At 35.7% G+C, this 21,395-nt stretch overlaps 1 protein-coding gene and 1 pseudogene across 1 annotated transcript in view; both read right to left on the reverse strand.

Annotated features, from left to right (window-relative positions):
- Positions 1–21,395, reverse strand: part of HDAC9 (histone deacetylase 9) — a 927,746-nt gene that overhangs the window by 280,064 nt on the left and 626,287 nt on the right. Inside the window, exon 13 of the mRNA XM_046020993.1 lies at positions 16,560–16,737. Coding sequence (XP_045876949.1) covers positions 16,560–16,737 — 178 coding nt within the window. The remainder of the gene's footprint in view (positions 1–16,559; positions 16,738–21,395) is intronic.
- Positions 8,979–10,296, reverse strand: LOC123952103 (annotated as a pseudogene).

Consider the following 21,395-nt stretch of genomic DNA (forward strand, 5'->3'; position numbering starts at 1 on the left):
ACCCTAGCTTAGTAAATCTGTAGTGATGAAGACGATAATATTTTAAGAAACTTCAGATTTTTTTTTTAAACTGTAATTTTACCAGTATCTTATGAAGTATGTTTAGACAGATAATTCAGTTAAAGTCAAAATTTTATCACTGAAGCCACAAAATAAGCTGACTCTTTAAATCATGAATTAATTTCATGAACAATTCTAGCTTCACTTTAGATCAGGCCTTGTAGTAAACTAAAAAACTTTACAACTGCTTGCCTATTCTGCTTAGCAAGTCCTTCAGAGTTGTGCAGTTTCCTCCCTACTTATTATGCTTTTCTCAAATTTTATACCAATCTGTAAGCAATATGGATACTGTAGACCTTACAATATTGTGGGACATTTGAAGACTTTCTCTAAAAAAATGAGAAAGTAAAAAAACAGTGAATAAATTAATTGTACTACCTTCAGTAGATTCCACAGATACTTAATGAATAAAATCTGCTTTTAAATTATCATGAGTTAACATATTTCATATTTTAGTTAGACCCTATGATGAGAAAGATTTTTAAAACTCTGATGAAACAAACTATTATGGATACATAAAATAGGGCTTTTTAAAGCAACAAATTAGATGATAATTATAACTCTGGTTTATTTTGAAAAGATTTCTACCCTTAATCCAATTCCTTGGGGAAAAAACATGTTACTTACAAAACTGCCTGACATAAGAAATCATTTAACCAATCAAATATTCCAACAAATTACCATAGAAATACATTATCTGGGGGCATGGAGTGGGGGCAGAAGAACTCAAGATCAAAATCAAAGAGCAAAAATAAGTATCTGTTCAAGAACAGATAAAGACCAGTAATTTGTATTGTAAAGTAAGTTTAATTAATGCATTTTATTTACTTTTTGACTTACAATCTCATGTTAGAGGAATGTTACTCAAGAGGAGAAAATATTTCTCTCTGAATATACTAAAATCATGCAGAATAATGACATTTGTATTTTGAAATGATGTGGTAAAAATTATGTCTAAGAAAAAAAAAATGTTACTTTGCTGGTCCAAATAATATCCAATCCTAACACTCAAATGCCTTCAACATACATCCCTATGCCACTGACTCACATTTTCATCATTAGTGCTGATCCCTCTTCTAAGCAGTACACTTGCACACTTGTCTATGCAACTGCCATCCAAAATCTCCATTTGGATGTCTCATGGTTTTTATAAAGTGAGAATGTCTCAGATTTGAGTTCATGGTCTTAAGCCATACACAGTGTCCCTCACTTAAGTAAAAGACATCATGAGCCACCGTTGCTCAAGCGAGAAACCTCAGTATCCTCTGGACAATTCTTCTTCAAAGAACCAACAAATAGTGTTTGTTTTCCCTTCAAAATACAGCTTGAATCACTCAATTATCTCTAGCCCAAGTCACACACAATCCAAGGTACTCTTATCTCTAATCTGAACTCCTAAAGTCAAGTCCTGTAACTGGCTACCTGAATTTATTCCTTTTGCCATACCACAGCTACCTTTGCTTAAATCCTTTGGTGACTCCGATGATAGACTAAAATTTCTCAAGGCATAGATAGGCCCTTCCCACTTCTTCAGCTTTATCTCATATACCTCCTCCCTTGATCTCTCTTTCTCCCACAAAGGCCTACCTTCCATTCTTCAAAACGATCAAAATCATACCATCCTTGGGATCTTCATACATGCTGTTCCATCTAAGACCAAAATTCTTCCTTCCTGTCCCCCATAACTCCAGCCCTCATTTGACTAATTCCTATTCACTCTTTAAGGCTAAATGAAGGTTTCTAAATTAGATCTCCTACTTTATGTTGTCATAGCATCCTCTAGGTCTTCAGAGCACTTATAATTATGTAATTGTATAATCTTGTTTTTCTTCACTATCTGTTGAGATCTATGAAAGTAAAGACTAGAGTTACATTATTTACCTCTGAACTCTTAGCATCTATATACATGCTTGGAATACAATAGAACCTCAAAAGTACTTTTAATGAAATAAAGGAACAAATGTAAGAACTAGGGCACTTATCTCCATTATAAAGTCTTGCTTGATGAATCTTACTGGTAGATCTTCTTGGAATCCTGAAGTTTTTGTAGGCTTACTTCTTTAGTATTCAATCTTTTATTTTATATGCCTTACCTTCCTACTGGCAAGTGCCTCTATTACAGGTATTTAAGTTATTCCGCTTTGTATCTCTGCATGGCATTTTGCACAAAAAGATGAATAAATATATTTTTTTAAGATTTTATTTATTTGACAGAGATCACAAGTAGGCAGAGAGGCAGGCAGAGAGAGAGGGGGAAGTAGGCTCCCTGCTGAGCAGAGAACCTGATGCGGGGCTTGATCCCAGGGCCCTGAGATCATGACCTGAGCCAAAGCAGAGGCTTAACCCACTGAGCCACCCAGGTACCCCATGAATAAATATTTTAAAATAAAGTCAAAAGATGGGGTGCCTGGGTGGCTCAGTTAGTTAAGCGGCTGCCTTCGGCTCAGGCCATAATCCCAGGGTCCTAGGAACCTGCATTGGGCTCCCTGCTCAGTGGGGAAACACTTCTCCCTCTCCCACTCCCCTGCTTGTGTTCCCTCTCTCACCATCTCTCTTTCTGTGTCAAATAAATAAATAAAATCTTAAAAAAAATAAAGTCAAAAGAAAGACACACAGAAAAGGTAGAAGAAAAAAAAAGGCAGACATAAAAAGTAACATTCAAAATTTAAAAATATATAAGACATGTCTTCACAATTCAGATACATCAAGTATGTAAGTTGCTATGACATAAGAGGAACTGTTCAATACATTTTCTTCCATCCTCCCTCCCTCCCTCCCTTTCTTTTTTCACCATGATAAGTGTACTCTTTAATCCCTATCACCTGTTTCACCCATTTTTCCCAACAACTTCCCCTCTGGTAACCATCAGTTTGTTCTCTATAGTCAAGTCTGTTTCTTGGCTTGTCTTTTTTTTTTTTTTCTCTCTTTTCTTTCCTTTGCTTGTTGGTTTTGTTTCTTAAATTCCACATATGAATGAGATCACAGAATTTGTCTTTCTCTGACTTATTTCACTTAGCATTATACTAGCTCCATGCTAGCTGCAAATAGCAAGATTTCATTCTTCTTATGCTGAATCATATTCCACTGTATATATATTCAATGTATATATATCTATATACAATATATACAATGTATATATGTATTCAATACATAATATATACAATATATATTCAATGCTCTCTCTCTCTCTCTCTATATATATATATACATACATACACACACATCATCTTTATCTTTTATCTTAATGGACACTTGGGCTGTGTCCATAGTTTGGGTATTGTAAATCATGTTGCAATTAACAGGGGTGCATGTATCCCTTTGAATTACTGTTTTTGGTTTTTCCTGGGGGTAAATATCCACTTGTGTGATTACCAGATCGTAAGGTAGTTCTATTTTTAATTTTTTAAGGAATATCCGTACTGTTTTTCAGTGGCTACACAAGTTTGCATTCCTACCAACAGTGCAAGAGGGTTCCTTTTTCTCCACATCCTCATCAACAACTGCTATTTCTTGTTTTGTTTTGTTTTAGCCATTCTGACAGGTGTGGGGTCATACCTCATTGTAGTTTTGATTTGCATTTCCCTAATGAGTGATATTGAACATCTTTTCATATGTCTGTTGGTCATCTATGTGTCTTCTTTGGAAAAATGTCCGTTCATATCTTCTGTCCATTTTTAAATTGAATTGTTCATTTTGGGGTGTTGATTTGTATCAATTCTTAATATATTTTGAATACTAAACCTTTATTAGATATGTCATTTGCAAATATCTTCTTTCTTCTTCCATTTAATAGGTTGCCTTTTAGTTTTGTTATTGTTTCCTTTTCTGTGCAGAAGGTTTTAATTTTGATGTAGTCCCAACAGTTTCTTTGTGTTTTTATATTTCTCTTGCTTCAGGAGACAAATCCAGAAAAAAGTTGTCAGAGAAATTACTGCCTGGGCTCTCTTCAAGGATCCTCAAGGTTTCAGGTCTTACATTTAGGTCTTTAATCCATTTTGAGTTTATTTTTGTGTATGGCGAAACAACGTTGTCCCATTTCTTTCTTTTGCACAAAGCTGTCCAGTTTTCCCAATATCATTTGCTGAAGAGACTTTTTCCCATTGTGTATTCAGTCTTCTTTTGTCAAACATCAATTGACAATCTAATTTGGGGTTTATTTCTAGGTCCATTTTTATGCCAGTACCATACTGTTTAAATTACTACCACTTTGTAACATAACTTGAAATCCAGTATTGTGATACCTCCAGTTTATTTTCATTTTTTGAGATTGCTTTGGATATTTGAGGTCTTTGTGGTTCCACACAAATCTTGAGATTGTTTGCTCTAGTTCTGTGAAAAATGCTGTTGTTGTTTTCATAGGGATTACATAAAATCTGTAGTTTGCTTTGGGAAGTATAGGCCTTTTAACAGTGTTTGTTCTTCCAATTTCTTAGCATGGAATGTCTTTGCATTGCCTTGAGTTCTTCCATTATAGTTTTCAGAGTACAAGCCTTTCACCTCTTTAGTTAAGTTTATTCCTAGATATTTTATTGGCTTTGGTGCAGTTGTAAATGAGACTATTTTCTTACCTTCTGCTGCATAGTAATGCAACATTTTGTACATTGTACATTGATTCTGTATACTGAACTCATTTACCAGTTCTAGTCAATTTCTGGTGAAATCTTCAGGTTTTCTATTTATAGTATCATGTCATCTTCAAACAGTGAGAGTTTTACTTCTTCCTTACGAATTTGGAGGCCTTTTATTTCTTTATGTTATCTAACTGCTGTGGCTAGAACTTCCAGTACTATGTGAGTAAGAGTGGTGAGAGTAGATATTCTTATCTTGTTCATGACTTAGGGGAAAACCTCTTAGTTTTTCACCATTGAGTATGATGTTGACTGTGAGATTTTTTGTTTTTATTTTTTGTTCTATATTATTTGTTTGAGAGACAGTGAGAGAGGGGGAGGACCAGAAGGAGAAGCAGACTTCCTTCCCACTGAGTAGAGAGCCCAATGCAGGGCTGGATCTCAGGATGCTAGGATCATGACCTGAGCTGAAGGTAGATCCTTAACTGACTGAACAACCGAGGTGCCCCTTCTGTGAGTTTTTCACATAAAGCCATTATTATGTTGACATATAATAGACCTATTTGGCAGACCTACTTGGCAGAGGGGTTTTTAATCATGAGTGCATATTGCACTTGTCAAATGCCTTTGACACAGTGATATAATTATATGGTTTTTACCTCTCTCTTATGGGTGTGATGCATTGCATTGTTTTGAGAATACTGAACCACCCTTGTATCCTGTGATTAAATCCCACTTGATCATAGTATATGATTTTTTTAAACGTTGGGTTCGGTTTGCTAATATTTTGTTGAAGATTTCTCCATATATATTCATGATAGATACTGACCTTTAGTTCTCTTTTTCTGTGATGTCTATCTGGTTTTGGTATCAGGATGATACTGGCCTAAGAGAATTAATTTGGAAGTTTTCCTTCCTATTCTATTTTCTTGGAATACTTTGTGAAGAATAGGTATTAACTCTTCTTTAAAAGTTTGGTAGAGGGGCGCCTGGGTGGCTCAGTGGGTTAAAGCCTCTGCCTTGGGCTCGGGTCATGATCCCAGGGTCCTGGGATTGAGCCCCGAGTTGGGCTCTCTGCTCCGCGGGGAGCCTGCTTCCTCCTCTCTCTCTGCCTGCCTCTCTGCCTGGTTGTGATTTCTCTCTGTCAAATAAATAAAATATTAAAAAAAAAAAAAAAGTTTGGTAGACATTCTGACTGGTGTGAGGTGGTATCTCATTGAGGGTTAGATTTGTATTTCCCTGATCCCGAGTGATGTTGAGCACTTTTGGCAAGGATGTGGAGAAAGGGGAACACTCCTACACTGTTAGTGGGAATGCAAGCTGGTGCAGTCACTCTGAAAAACAGTATGATAATTCCTCAAAAAGTTGAAAACAGAGCTACCCTACCACCCAGAAATTACATTTCTTGGTATTTACCCCAAAGATACAAATGTAGTGATCTGAAGGGGCACACGCCCCCAAATGTTTTACAGCAGCAATGTCCACAATAGCCAAACTATGGAAAGAGCCTAGATGTCCATCAACAGAGGAACGGATAAAGAAGATGTGATATTTATATATGTAATGGAATATTATGCAGCTATCAAAAAATCAAAATCATGCCATTTGCAATGATGTGAATAGAACTAGAGGGTATTATGCTAAGCAAAACAAATCAATCAGAGAAAGACAACTATCGTATGATCTCACTGATATGTGGAATTTGAGAAACAAGGCAGAGGATCATAGACGAAGAGATTACTGATTCAATCTCCTTACTGATAACTGGTCTATTCAAGTTTTCTATTTCTTCCTGCTTCAGTTTTGGTAGGTTATATATTTCTAGGAATTTATCCATTTGTTCTAGGTTATCTAATTTGTTGATATAGAGTTTTTAAAAATATTCCTCTGCAATTGTCTTTATTTCTGTGGTGTTGGTTGTTATTTCTTTTTTATTTGTGATTTTGAGTCCTTTCTCTCTCTCTCTCTCTTTTGGATCAGTTTGATTAGAGGTTTATCAATTTTGTGATCTTTTTAAAGAACTAGCTCCTGGTTTCATGGATTTCTTTTATTGTATATTTTAGTTTCTATATCATTTATTTCTACTCTAATCTCTATTATTTCCTTCCCTCTGCTGGTTTGGGATTTTGTTTTTTGGTTTTTTGTTTGTTTGTTTTTTTTAAAGATTTTATTTATTTGACAGAGAGAGAGATCACAAGTAGGCAGAAAGGCAGGCAGAGAGAGAGGAGGAAGCAGGCTCCCTGCGGAGCAGAGAGCCCCATGCGGGGCTCGATCCCAGGACCGTGAGATCATGACCTGAGCCGAAGGCAGCAGCTTAATCCACTGAGCCACCCAGGCACCCCTGTTTTTTGTTCCTTTCCCAGCTCCTTTAGGTGTAAGGTTGGGGTGTTTGAGATTTTTCTTGCTTCTCATGGTAGGCCTGTATTGCTATTCATTTCCCTCTTAGAACTTTTTTGGTGCATCCCAAAGGTTTTGGAATGTTATGTTTTCATTTTCATTTGCTTCCATGAAATTTTTTATTTCTTCCTACATTTCTTGGCTGACCCATTCATTGTTCTGTAGCATGTTATTTAATCTCTGTGTATTATTTGTGGTCTTTCCAGATTTTTTCTTGTGGTTGATTTCTAATTTCATAAAATTGTGGTCAGGGAAGATACACGGTATGACTTCGATCTTTTTTTAATTTCTTGAGGCTTCTTTTGTGGCCTAACTTGTGATCTATTCTGGAGAATGTTCCATGTGCACCCAAAAAGAATGTGTATTCTGCTGTTTTAGGATGGGATGTTCTGAATATGTCTGTTAAGTCCATCTGGTAAAGCATGTCATTCAAAGTCACTGTTTCCTTGTTGATTTTTTGTTTGGATGATCTGTCCATCTATGTAAGTGGGGTGTTAAAGTCCTCTACTATTATTGTATTACTATTGATTATTTATTCTATTTTTGTTTTATGTATTTGGGTACTATCATGTTGGGTGCAAAAATATTTAAAATTGTTATACACTCTTGTTGGATGTTTAACATTTTCAACTACAATTTCAAGCTACATAAAAGATATATTAATGATAACAGACACAAAAAATACAGCATCTCTCATTGTGAAAACACGTTTTCTTAACACTAAAATTTTAATCAAGTTGGTTAATTTTTCTCACTATTTCATCCTTGGCATATCTAACTTTAGCTCCATAATACTGTTTCTCTTTTAACAACATTTTCTCCATAAACCACTGCAAAAAATGTAATAAAACAGGCTATGGTAGCTGGAAGTTACTGCCAAGTATCCGGAGATTATAATACGAAGTCTAGAAGCTCTTGGAAAGACATCTGAATTTAAGGAGAAATAAATAAAGTCTGGAACTCTAAACCTCCACTTACTCATCCTAATGATGTAGCAATGAGGTATTAACAGGTAGAGTGCAAGGTATGACTTTAACCTCATCCTTCATCTCCATTCCTTTTCTCTTTCTTTTATTCAGAAACAAAGACTTTCAGGGTGAGAAATAAGCCTGCCCTTTTCATTGGGATTCATATGGAATTCTACTTTTCTTTGACTCTTTCTGCCCTACTGGTTACCATTTGCAACATAAGCCAATGGATCAATCTCTCTCTCTTGATCAATTTTAACAAGAGTTAAAATAAGGATTTGGGAAAATACACACAGGAGTCTTATCATAAAGTCTTTAACTGTATTTTAAAGCCTAGAAGTTTATTTTCCATCAAAAAAAGATTTTACTACATTTTCTAGATATGCTTAGACTCTACTTTCTCTGGCATTCAGTTTTATTAAAAAGATAAGTTTTTGAAGCACCTACTATCTATTTTTTCCTTTTCTTAATCATTATGTGTAGTTAAGTCATTACTTATCCACAGAAACCATTCCTGTCTAAAGGTTTATACCCAGTGTCACATCACACTGTTAGGTTGAGTCTACTTCGGTCTATGAGTTAAGCTGAGTCTAGAATCTTTAATCCTAAAACTCCTAATCCTGATTCCTAATTCTTAACATTCAACTTCATATTTTCTTTCTGGCAACTGCCTAAGGTTTTACGCCTTCTCAAGGCATCTGCTCAACAACATTTATTTAATGTCTCACAGAGCCAAAGGACAGAAATTTAGCAGGATACATATAGATAGCACAATATCTTTCCTGAAAGATGTAAATGCAATAAATAGTCACTGGATGTTCATTATGATCTGGGTGCCAGCAATTTTTTTTTTTTTTTTTTTTTTTTTTTTTTTTGGGAAAGAGCACTCTTTTTATTGGAGAGGGCTTTTCATATGACCAACAGATGAAGGCAGCCAGTGGGCATCCTGAATATCACACTCAAAAAAGAACATAGGAGTGGTCTACTAGAGACAGAGCTTCTCAAGTGTGCTTCCTTGTTTTTTTAATAAGGAGTATTTTCCTTAGATTTTTTTAAAGTCTTCATTTGTTACTTTCATTCTATGTTCTCTGATGGCCATCAGACAAGCTTCTATACAGACTGCCTTGATATTGGCACCAGACAGGTCATCTTTAGCCACGATCAAGTCGTCCACAGTTAGATTATTAGCTAGCATTATCCTGCTTGTGTGGATCTCAAAGATGTGCTTTGTAGTCTTTTCATTGGGGAGGAAGAACTCAATCTTTCTATCAGTGCAGCCTGGTCTGATAAGTGCTGGATCCAAACTTCCTATTTGGTTTGTGGCCAGGATAACTTTTATGTCATCCCTTGAGTCAAATCCATCCAACTGATTCAACAGTCCAAAACTGTTCATTGAATTCCTCTCTTACCACTGGAATTTTTAGTCATACCTTTTTATTCCAATTGCATCAATTTTATCAATAAACATAATGGATGGTACATTCTTCAGCAACGCAAAACAATTCCCAAATGAGCACCTAGGCATCACCTAGGTACTTCTGAGTAAGTTCAGAGCCAACCACTTTCAAGAAAGGGGCTGAGGTTTGGTTTGCTACTGCTTTGGCTAATAAGGTTTTACCTGTGCCAGATAGATCATATAATGACCCCCTTTTGGGTATTTATACTCATTTCTTCATCAATATTCAGGATGAGTAGAAGAAGCTCCAGTTTCCTGAATTTCCTGGATTTGGTTGACCAATGCCCCAGTATCAGCATAGGTTTCCTGAGGGCCCTTTTCTACCTTCATCACTGTGACCAAAGGATCCCTGTCAAACATGAGCATCCCCAATGATGGCATGTAGCCAGTGGATGAGTATGACCGAGCAGTCTGGTTCCAGCAGATGTTGTCTTTTACAAAGGAAAGAATACTGATGTAGTGTTCTGAGCCCACAGATGTAGACATGATGGCATTACTGTCACCAGTGATCTCTTCCAAGGTTCCTAGCAATGTGAGGATCCCTCTCAGATCATCCATCTGATCTTTCCTCCTCTTACTTTTCTTCTAAAGGCTTCATTTTTTTCCTGATTTCTAATGAATTCTTCTGCCATGAGAAGGTTAGTCTTTAATTCTAACTTCAACAATTTTAACAGGCACTGAGTATGAGGTGTCACCAGTGCCAGCTTGCTGGCCGCAGCTGGTCCCTTTGTTTTCATCTTCTTTCCCCCACTTTAGTTGGTACAGGAGGTTTGGGTTTCTTTTTTTTGTCCTTGTCACATTTCTTGTCAGCTCCAGGGCCATGAGCACCACTCTGACTCTGATCCATCTTGCTTCCGCCACTCGACTCTTGGGTGCCAACAATTTCATTCTATTACACTGAATTCATGATCTAATAGTAAAGATGAGGCATGCATAAATATAGTTACATGACATGTTTCTTAAAAACTCCATACAGTAAGAAAGAAAAAAAATGTACAGGGCTAGGAGGTCAACCTCTTAAAAATATTTTTTTTTAAACTTTAAAAAGATCTGAAATGGGTGGAATTACTAAAATGGATATTAAGTGCTATCTTGAACCAAGGGTCATTTCTAATAACCTCCACTTTATACCTATAGTAGCTATTATACTTTTTATTCATAATTCTAGTCTATCCATAAGGCTTACCTTGCCTTTTTGTTCTTTTTTCTTTTTTTGAAGATTTTACTTATTTATTTATTTCGCAGAGAGAGAGAGAGACAGTGAGAGAGGAAACACAAGCCAGGGGGCAGGGAGAGGGAGAAGCAGGCCTCCCACTGACCAGAGAGCCCAATGCAGGGCTCCATCCTAGGACCCTGGGACAATGACTTGAGCCAAAGGCAGATGCTCAATGACTAAGCCACTCAGGTACCCCTTGCTTTTTTGTTCTATATCTACTGTACCCTTTACATTCTAATATCTATAATACTTGTTATAATATCTTTTAACAGGTAACTTAAATCAAAGTACCAGTTTGATTAATTGAGAAACTTGATTTGTCCAGCAAAAAAATAAAAATATCCAAAAATGAATGTTTAAAATTTGCTAAACTATGTCTCTGTGTAGATAAAAAGAATTTCTAAGACTTATAATTTTTATGTAATCATCCTATCAGAGTATCAGACAGCTAAAAAGGAAATTGATGGAAGAAATCCCACCTTAGGCTTTCCAACTAATACTATATGAGATAGTCTGTTGAAACCTAGGAACTGAACTAGTATTGCCATCCAACAGCATAGCCAAAGAGGAGATTCAACCAGCATATAATTGGAAAAAAGTCAAATCAAACAGAATTCACTATACTTGCTGGAAAATACCTGGAAAGATTTCTCTACATTCAAGAATGAGTGAGCAAAAACAAACAAACAAATACAAACAAAACCCAGGGCCTATGAGAATAAGCTACAGAAACTGTAAAGGGAACATCATTCCTACTAGTTAGATCACTGAATATGATTTACCATAGGAACCAAAATAAAATTTTAGAAAACTTTTTGACATCCTCAAATGTCAAAAGACATTGGCCCTATAAAATCTACATTGAAGGCAACAAAAGAGGAATTTACATTTCAAGAAACCAAATCACTGCTACTGAATATAAACTTAGAGATGTACGTAAGGAAAGGAAAATACAGAAGTCAGAGAAGATGTAGCTGAACAAAAAGTTGTGATTTCCCTCAAGGAGGAATTCACAGTAATTAAATGATAGGAATAATTAAAGAATTTTTCCATAACTAGAAAGAGACATGTATATGAGCATGTAACTGCAAATGTTCATCATAAAGATGATTTGTTTAATTAACAAGATAAAGAAAACATACTATAAGGCTACAGAAAAGAATTAACAGGCAGCCCACAAAAGGGATGCATACTGTATGAATTCAGACTTCCTGTCAAAGCTAAACTGAAACTGTCCAAATGCTTAAGCATTTGACCGTATTTCTATACCTTTCAGACAAAAAGAGATGTGCCCCAATAACTGTGTCCAAGTATGTGTGAAGGTAACAAGGATGACACCGTCAGACATAAAAAAGCCAAAAATATAAATATATACAAATATGTATAAATTATATATTTACTTATAAATACATATGCTATATGTTATGATATATATGTGATCAAGTTCAATTAATCATCTGAATAAACAAAATAGCTACTTTTACCATCTTCAGTGAGATTTAGATGAGCAATTTTTCAAAAAGTTTTTTCAGGAGAAATTTCAAGCATGTATACTAGAAGACGTTAATTTCAAAACTGATCATCTTCCCAAAAGAAATTTTCCTTACTCATAAGTTTAAGGCATTTTTCCCAAAAGAAATTAACCTCTCCATTCTGATACAGGTGATAAGAGAAGTTGCTCTGAGAGGTCTTAAAGTGTACACACACACACACACAAAATTACACATATACACATATACTTACAAATATACACATACACAAATATGAATACAAACATACATATAACTTTTCTTCTGTTAAAGACAGTCACATAGGAAGAGGAAAACATACTGAAGATAAATCCATAGTTTACTTATGGTTACCTCTGAGTGATGGAATAATCGGTGATTCTCCTATATAGTTTTCTAGATTTACCAAATTCCCTTCAATGAACATGTATCCTTTTTCTCTAGTTAATAACAATTTGTTACCCCAAAATTTCACTTAACTTACCAATGGTATTTTTGGTAAAATTTTAGGTAATTCATGTCCAATCACTCTCATTTCATTCAGTTGCTCATTTGTTTGTTGATTTACTTGTTTATTATACAGTAAATATATATACTAAGCATTTTCCATGTGCTAGCCATGTACCTAAGTACTGGGAATAGAGAAACAGAAAGATAGTCTCTTTCCTCATGGAAAGCCCCCTGGAGCACAATGCCTGAAATAAATAATTACAGCATTTGAGGAAAAATCCAGTTTGTTATGAGAGATCAGAATAGACTTAATTTGGATTTAGCTGACCAAGCAAGGCCTCCTCAAGGAAATAACACATAAACAAAAACAGGGATTAATTGGAGCCTAACTAGAGAAAATATCTTTCATAGGAAGGAAGGAAGGGATAGAGGGAGAAAAGGATGGAGGAAGGTAGGCCAATGCTGCTATTCTCATACTGAAATGTTCAAATGTATTTCACTTTCCATCATGCTGTTTTACCCACTAAGCACCAATTTAAAAATTCTTTTAACTAAATTACTTTTAGTGCCTTTCACAATGTTGGTTCAGTTTGAACACTATAATCCTATTCACACTAGATACTGACTAACAAGATAATATTACAAAGAAAGAATTTATCACAGATTCTGTAAAGCAGCCTAGGGCTGGAAGACAGAAGATCTTAAATTATACAGGGTGATAGGAAAGATAAAACCAATCAATTCATTTGCCATTAAATTTTTGTTTCAGTGAATCCCATTTGGTACAACTATGTCATAAACTATCAATGCCCTATTGTGAGTCATGGTCAAGCCTCATCTCTGTTAGGAACACCTGAGCAGAAGAGGCGGCTATGGTAAAGAAGACAAAATACACTGCCCTTTCCTTAATTACCAGAATTCATATACACAATAATCCTTGGCTTTAAACAGGACAGAAAACCCACCCTTAAATTGAATATTATTTTTTTTAAATTATTACTCATTACAATATAACATAAAATCCCTTTAAATGAATATGTGGCAACCTGGTTCTACAATACATTCTTCCTTATCACTAACAGCATCATGATCGTAAGCTCTTCTTGTCCATCCTAGAAATATCCTTACCAGGCATTCTGTAAGGCCACCAGGTAGTCGCTACATATTAGTCCATTTCTTGGTCCATTCAAGTCCTCAGAGGAGACAGACTGAACACTTCATCTTTCAACAACTGACTGAATTCAGACATCTTCCTCTGGGAACACTGATTGGTTCTTTTCAAAAAGGGAGTGGTATGGCTGCTTTATCTGGCTGCTGAGAATCCACACGGAAGGTGCAAGTTTGAAAAGGTATGCGTTGAAATTTACGTGAGTTAACTACTAAATAATTTTTTAAGTTACAGCAAGAAGTACAGCTCTTCCAGGACACGTGTGAGCAAATCACCTTTATGACGTATTTGTTTTCTACTCCTTACTTTTTAGTGGAACAGCTATTGAGTACATGAGACTGTGTAACTTTCTTTTGGAAAAACAAACAAACAAACAAAAACTAAATATTCCCAAGGAACATAATTGAATGTCTCTTTTGATTTTTTTGGATGCATCTACAACAAATAGATATTAAAAAATCAAATGAAAAGGAATTTAATGCTTATAGATACTTCTTTCAAACATACTACCTATGAGTTCACCTTTGAAATCAAGATCATTAGAAACACTAAAATCCTGTGCATTTTTTTTTTAAGAGAGAGCAATCACACATATACATGTGAGTAGGGGAAGGGGCAGAGGGAGAGGGAGAGAGAGAATCTTAAGCAGATTCCATGTACCCGAGAGGGGACTCAATCTCATGACCCTGAGGATCATGACCAGAGCAGAAAACCACTTAATCAACTGAACCACCCAAGTGTGCCTAAAATCCTGGTTTTTTTTTTTTTAATGTTTATTTAATCATTAGGCAAGAAATGTGCCCTATCAAGTCCATTAAATATGAAAATAATCTAAAGTTCATTTTCCTACTTGTGTTTGGAATACAAACTCTGATAAATACTAGGATGCGGACATTGTAAGAAAGAAACTAATGATCTAAAATGACCCAGCATTTGGTTTGAATGATTAGGTTGTTTGTCATGCTTATGTTAGTAGGGTTATAGTCTAGTCTTTCACCTGGATTGTTCTACACCCTAACAACTCTGTCCATCTGGCAACACTGTTTTCCTCAACTTGTAGTATCCTTCTAATATTCAGGGAACATGCTTTATTCATACTGAAGGAACATCTAAAAGCAGAGGAAAGGCCAAAGCATGTCAGGAAAGGGTCACTGCTCTTAACTTAGCAAAGAAACTCAATCAATAGGATTTCAATAGTAGACAGCAAAATACATAGGAACAGCACCATAAAACTTTATAATTAAAGTTCACTTTAAAATTAAGGAAATAATTTTGAGTGAGTGGAATTGTCATTATGACAAGATTATTACTGCTCTGTGTTCTCTGAAAGCTTATGGCTAAATAAAAACACTTTCAGGAAAAAGAATTTAGAAGAATGTAATTCTTGAAGGCTACCGATCTGAATGGCTACCAAAAGTATTCCTCTACATTATATATCTGATTTTGAGCAAACACTCTCTAAAAATGAAGCAGAGAACCAGGCATGACTGATCCAAGTAGCTTCTGCTGACACTGGGTTGTAGTCCTGGGTTTTCTGCGATACTGGGGCAGGTCTGCTATGCTCTCAGAAATAGAGGGATCCAAGGCAGTGGGTAATGTGGTACAAGAAATATATGCAAACATACCCAGCCTATAACACCTACGATGGAATGTTGGCTTGCGGTATAACACCCTATGAAAAGCAGTTCCTTTGCCTACTTATTAAAGAGGTCCGTCAAATTTTTAAATAACTTGGCCATTCCATTCATTGATTTTTAAATAAGATGATATCAAGGCTTGGGAATGTGATTTTAGAAAAAGTGGTTTAACTTTTCCAAGCACAAAGGGTTGCATGAGGTCACTAAAGCCACAAAAAGAAACTATGAATCCTGAAAATTGATTCAAAAATAAATCAGATAACCTGTGAGAGCCTTTGAGAGAAGGTGCACATGAATACTCCCCTTACTGCATCCAAGTTATGGGCCCCTTAGGGATATAGTATCTTTCATTTGATCAGCCTCAAGTCTGAGAGCATGGATATCTTCTGGACCTCATTTTTGTGACGACAGAAAGGAGTATTTATCCACATGGATATTTACAGCACAGTTCCTTTGGAGAGTGAATAGCATCCCTTTTTTGTGTATGTTCCAGACTTGACCTTCCTCTGGCCTTGGAATTATCTGGTTTGTTTTCCTCTGTAGCCAGGTTCTAAAATATCAAACACAGCTGTAGGCAAAGGAAGAGGTTGGTCAAATAGCCCACCCAGAGGTGCCATAATAAATAGAAATGGAACTAATGCATGTAGCATTAAACAAGGTTGGACTTGGCACATCTCTCTCCCAGGAGTCATTTGTATGGCAGGTCAGAAGAAAACAATGAAACAGAACAAAACAACATGAAAATCAAACTGGGAGATAGGCATGCTTTAGAGTCAAATGAAGCCGAACATCATAAATTTCCTAGTGGCCACGAAGACTAGGAGGAAGAGATGGAGGAACACTGCTAAAGAATGTTGTAGGGATTTTGTTTCCAAAAGGGACCTATGCACCTGTTGATGTGTTTTCCAGGTCCTTGAATGATAACAATTTATGAGGCTATTAATACTAAGCCCAAGATTTATCAGATGTGCTGTTTGTCTTGTGGCCAATATAACCTCATAAAATTTGGGTTGCATTGGGTTAAAACAGAGTGTTCTGCTATTGGAGTTATTCAGAGCATTTAAATCGCTTAATCCTACAAGAACGGTGCATTTAGCCTGCCTATTAGGGAGAGTCTTTAGGGATTCCTACCAGTTGCAGAGCCAGGCTGGAGGGGGCCGTCCATTGCTGGATGAGGTAAAATGGAGGCAGCAGGGGAGGAATGTGTCCTGGAGAAAAGACGATGTTTCTCTAATCCATCCATGCCAACCACATCCAGCTGAGCTTGGTGCACTGAGCGCGCACGTGTGTGCTGGGGCTCCAGGAAGGGCTGTTGCCAAGAAAAGAGCACAGTAGAAAGAAACATGAGACAACAAGCATTGAGGGAGACACTGAGAACGACGTGTAAACAAATTAAGTTCATCAGGTCAGAGACATAATAAACGGTGTGAAGGAAAAAGAAAAAAAATAGAGAGAGAGAAAAAACAAGATCTAGTTAATAAATCCATTCAACAGATGTTTTCACACTGACTGCCAGGGCTGTCTGACTGGCTGAGGAGGAGGTGATGGCAGGAGGCCTGTCAATTTGAACTGATTGAAAGAAACAGACCTTTAACCTCAAGAGGAACATTGACTTAGATTCATTTCCTATCTTGATAGCAACGTTTTGAATATAGCTCTAGAATTTTTGCAACAGAAAGTAGGAAAACAATTTAGCTGCTTTCAAATTGCCAATAAGGCTCAATACTGAAAGTTCTATCTTGAATTTATTCACTAATATTGCTAATAAAATTTAAGGGAGCCTAAAAATTACCAATTAAATGGCTATGTTTTAATATCTTTCAATTTTCATATTATGGCATATCTCAATACTATAAAATATATATGTAATCTCAATACTATAAAAATGTTTTGTTTCTTCAAAGAGCATTAAATATATAATCTCGGTGATTTAACAATGTTAACATTCTTCATGCTTAAGTTATCAAATCAAAAAGCCAGGGTTTGGAAGTTCCTGGAAGATGCACTTAGGCTGCTTCTCTGTCTCTTAAAAAAAAAAGGCAATTAAGTTACCAAATCAAAGAGCCAGAGTTCAGAAGTTCCTGAAGATTCACTTAGTCTATTCCTCCATCTTGAACAAAGACAATCTCTAAAACACAGACAGGCAGCTAATTTACCTATCAATATTACATAGTGAATATTTTCCCATTTCAAAATCATGGAATTCATAACCTTCATGCTGCTTTTTATGCTTCTTTCCTTCTCCATATTCTGAACATTGAAAATAGCTGAACAGTGATCCAAAAGATGATTACCACATGCCACAGATAAAGAAACTGATATTCCAAAAGATTAATAAAGTATTTTCAAGTATAAGAGTAATATCTTCTAATTTTAAAATTTTACATGACTTTCTGCTTTGATCTATCTGGATAGCATTTACTCTTTCAAGACTTGATATACACATCACTTCTCCTTAGTGAGGATTTGCCTTATCCTTCCTGTTACTAACCTAACCCAACTGCTAGCACCCAACATGCGCCATTATATGTGATACTTGTATCTCTATATAATGCAAGGTTTGTTACATCCTAGTGTATAAATTACCCACTTAGAATGCTAACAAATCTACATGCAACACAACTGTATTCAATGCATACTATATCATTTTATGTCATTACAACTTCCCATGTATATGAGTTAATGCTGCATATAAATGTGCAACTTATTATTATAAATATATAGTTATAGACCATAGGCTAAGGCTACTCAACTTTCAAAAAATTAATAATTATTTAAAATTAACTTTAAAATAAGTTATAGTTAATGTATATGTATATGTTATCACTGCTGTTTTGCTCTAACTGAACCATCAATCAATTGGAAGGCATCTGTCACATGCTCAGGCTTTGAGCACTGGCTTTGATAAGAATGGGTTGGTCAGGATCTAGTTCTAGTTATAATAGGTTTAATATTTTGACAGGAGTCTAACTCTCTTGTTTTCTTGAGTGTCTCCATCTTCAATGTCCTGAGGATACAATAAATAGTAAGGTTGACATAATCCTTTCTTTCATGGAGTTTATACTCAGAGGGAATGCAAATTTATAATGATGACTTGGGGAATTTTCTGTGAGGAAAAGGGGCTTTGCTGCATATGATCTAAAATGCATGGGTAAATATATACCTGAATGTAATCTCCATCCTTTCTGTCTCTTCCTACTGTAATCTCTTTACCCTCATCTAACCTAATGCCAAAGTCCATTGATTGATCACCCTATTTCTAAGACAATCCATTGTATTCCTTCCTGCAAGAATTCTCTTCCAAAAGCCCTTTGTAAGCAAGAAGTTGTCACAAAATTCTCTGAAAGAAACTAAGGTTTAAAGAACTTCCCCAGCCTGGCATTTGGGCTCTGACCTGAGGGTACCTGCATTCTCAACATTAGGTCTTCTATTCCTTTTCTAGGTTCCAGCCAAATCCTAACTACTGTATAACAAATGTTGTCCCCAGGACTATATTCTGATTATTATGTTGAGCCTTTTTTATGTTTATTACCTAGTTAGGATACAGATAATAAGTATTTCTAAGTATAATGCAATTATAAATATAATGACTGCTATATAAGATAAATGCAGAGTGCCATGAAAAAATGTAAAGAAAAATCTGATACAGAGGTTGAGGCAACTTGCATCTAAGAATGTGATGTTTAATTTGAGTTGTGAAAGACAAGTTGAATGCATATTATAAGCAATCATAACACAGAAAAACCGAGGAACGACGAGTGAAAAATGTAAGAAAATAGAGACAAGACAAAACAATTACCAAAGGACAATACTCTGAAATTATATAGTGTTGGAGCCAAGAGATAATGAAGGAAATGAATGATTTCAGGATTATTTTTCTTCTCTACTTTTATGAGGCTTCCAAACTTTCTACATACCACCCATATTAAAACTTTAATTAAGAAAAATAGTAAATGTTTTTAAAAATAAACAGTCGAGACTTAGACCTAAGAGCAGACATAGGTCAAATATTTTTGAACCTCTACTAAAAAAAGGACTAAAGAATAGAGAAAAGTTTATTCACTTTCAAAAGAGTCGACTACATTATACACTTTTACAAATGAAGTATGGCTTTTAATGTATGGGAGAATCTTGACTATCCAGCAAGACACATATTGTTATGCTGCATATTTGACATCAAAGTATCACAAAATGGTAAGCCACTTTTATTTCAGATGGGTATTACTCCTCAGCAATAAAAAGCTTCCTGCTTGATGCTGAAAACTGAGGTAGTATTTTTCTGTTATAGCTGGAATGGACTAAAGTGTTTCACTAAAGTTTTTATTTCTATTAACAATTTTAATGAGAGGTAATTTTATCCATGGTTATTTTTCATAGTTCTAAGTATAAAAGTACATATTTCTCTGTTGCATTGTCAGAAAAATAAAATGCTGACGAGTACAAAACTTGTTGTTACTAAAAATTAGATGATACCCAAGTTAAACTTTCATCTATTGAGCCCCAATGAAAAATGCCCATTAAGTGAATAATAACTCTCACTTCAAGAAAGCACTTTTGATTAAAAATTTTTAAATATACTATATTGAGTCTGTTTCCTTTTTTTTTTTTTTTTAAGATTTTATTTATTTGCCAGAGCGAGAGAGCACACACACAAGCAGGAGTGGTGGCAGGCAGAGAGAGAAACAGGCTCCCCACTCAGCAAGGATTCCAGTGCGGAACTCGATCCCAGAGTCCTAGAATCAGGAGCAGAGCGGAAGGCAGATACCCAACCGAGCCACCCAGGTACCCCACTGAGTCTGTTTCTTAAGCACGCATTAGTTGTTCTTTTTTCAGGTGATTTAATTGGGGATTTGGTTTCAACTGCTTACTTTACCAGATGGTCATTCTGGGAAATTCTTTCAGGTTACTGAGATGTGTAAGTCAACCTTTTGTTATATGAAGTAAGTCGTCTAAGGCCACTATGCCTGAACATCCATCTGTCTCCTCCCACTGATAAAAATTGTAAATTACCTTCACAGAGGAGTTATTATGCACCTATCTTGTAAATTTTTTTTTAAAGATTGTTTATTTATTTATTTGATAGATAGAGATCACAAGTAGGCAGAGAGGCAGGCAGAGAGGAGGAGGAAGCAGGCTCCCTGCTGAGCAGAGAGCCCCTTGTGGGGCTCGATCCCAGGACCCTAGGACCATGACCTGAGCCGAAAGCAGAGGCTTTAACCCACTGAGCCACCCAGGCGCCCCTGTAAATTCTTTTATAAATTCTCTTAGGCCTAATAAGACATCAATGTTACTGTGGCCTTGGCCTTTCTAAGTCATGGGAGACAGGCATTAAAAGTAGATAGGAAAGGTCTTGAAGTTCTCTGTATGAAAAGCACAACATTCTCCCTTAGAATAAAATATTTATTTGGGGGTGGCTTGTTAACAGAGATTATGAGGTAATAAAGCCCCTAGGCAGAGGCAACTTGAAGGTTCTATTTTTTTTTGTAATAGCAGTGATTTTTCCTTACATTTGTTTGGTTTTGTTTTGCTTTCTTGTTGCCATTGCTCAGGGACCTATTTTATGACTTCTGTGTTTTTGCTTCCTTTCAGATTGTTACATTTGGTTCTAGACATGGGGGTGGTTGCTAATTATGTGCTCTGATCAATATCATTATGCAATCTCAGCAACAGCCATTACAAAATTAAAATACTATACTGTTTAATCATTGAAATAATCAGAATTATTTGAATTACTTTAATAAAAGATATGACCTGGAAGAAAAAAAAAGTTCATGGGAAAATAATTATTAAAAACAGTTAAAATTCTACTTCCAAAGTTATTTCTTTAAACAATATATGTTCCTTCTTTCTTTTGGCATTATGAGAAAATTTAATTTCTTGATTCACAACATTATGAACTTCAGAAGTCTTGCTTTTCAGAAAATTAGAATTGTAGAGATCCCTAGAGCTTATCTTATAAAATGCCAA

This window comes from Meles meles, chromosome 10 (genome assembly GCF_922984935.1).
Source record: "Meles meles chromosome 10, mMelMel3.1 paternal haplotype, whole genome shotgun sequence".
Lineage (NCBI taxonomy): Eukaryota > Metazoa > Chordata > Mammalia > Carnivora > Mustelidae > Meles > Meles meles.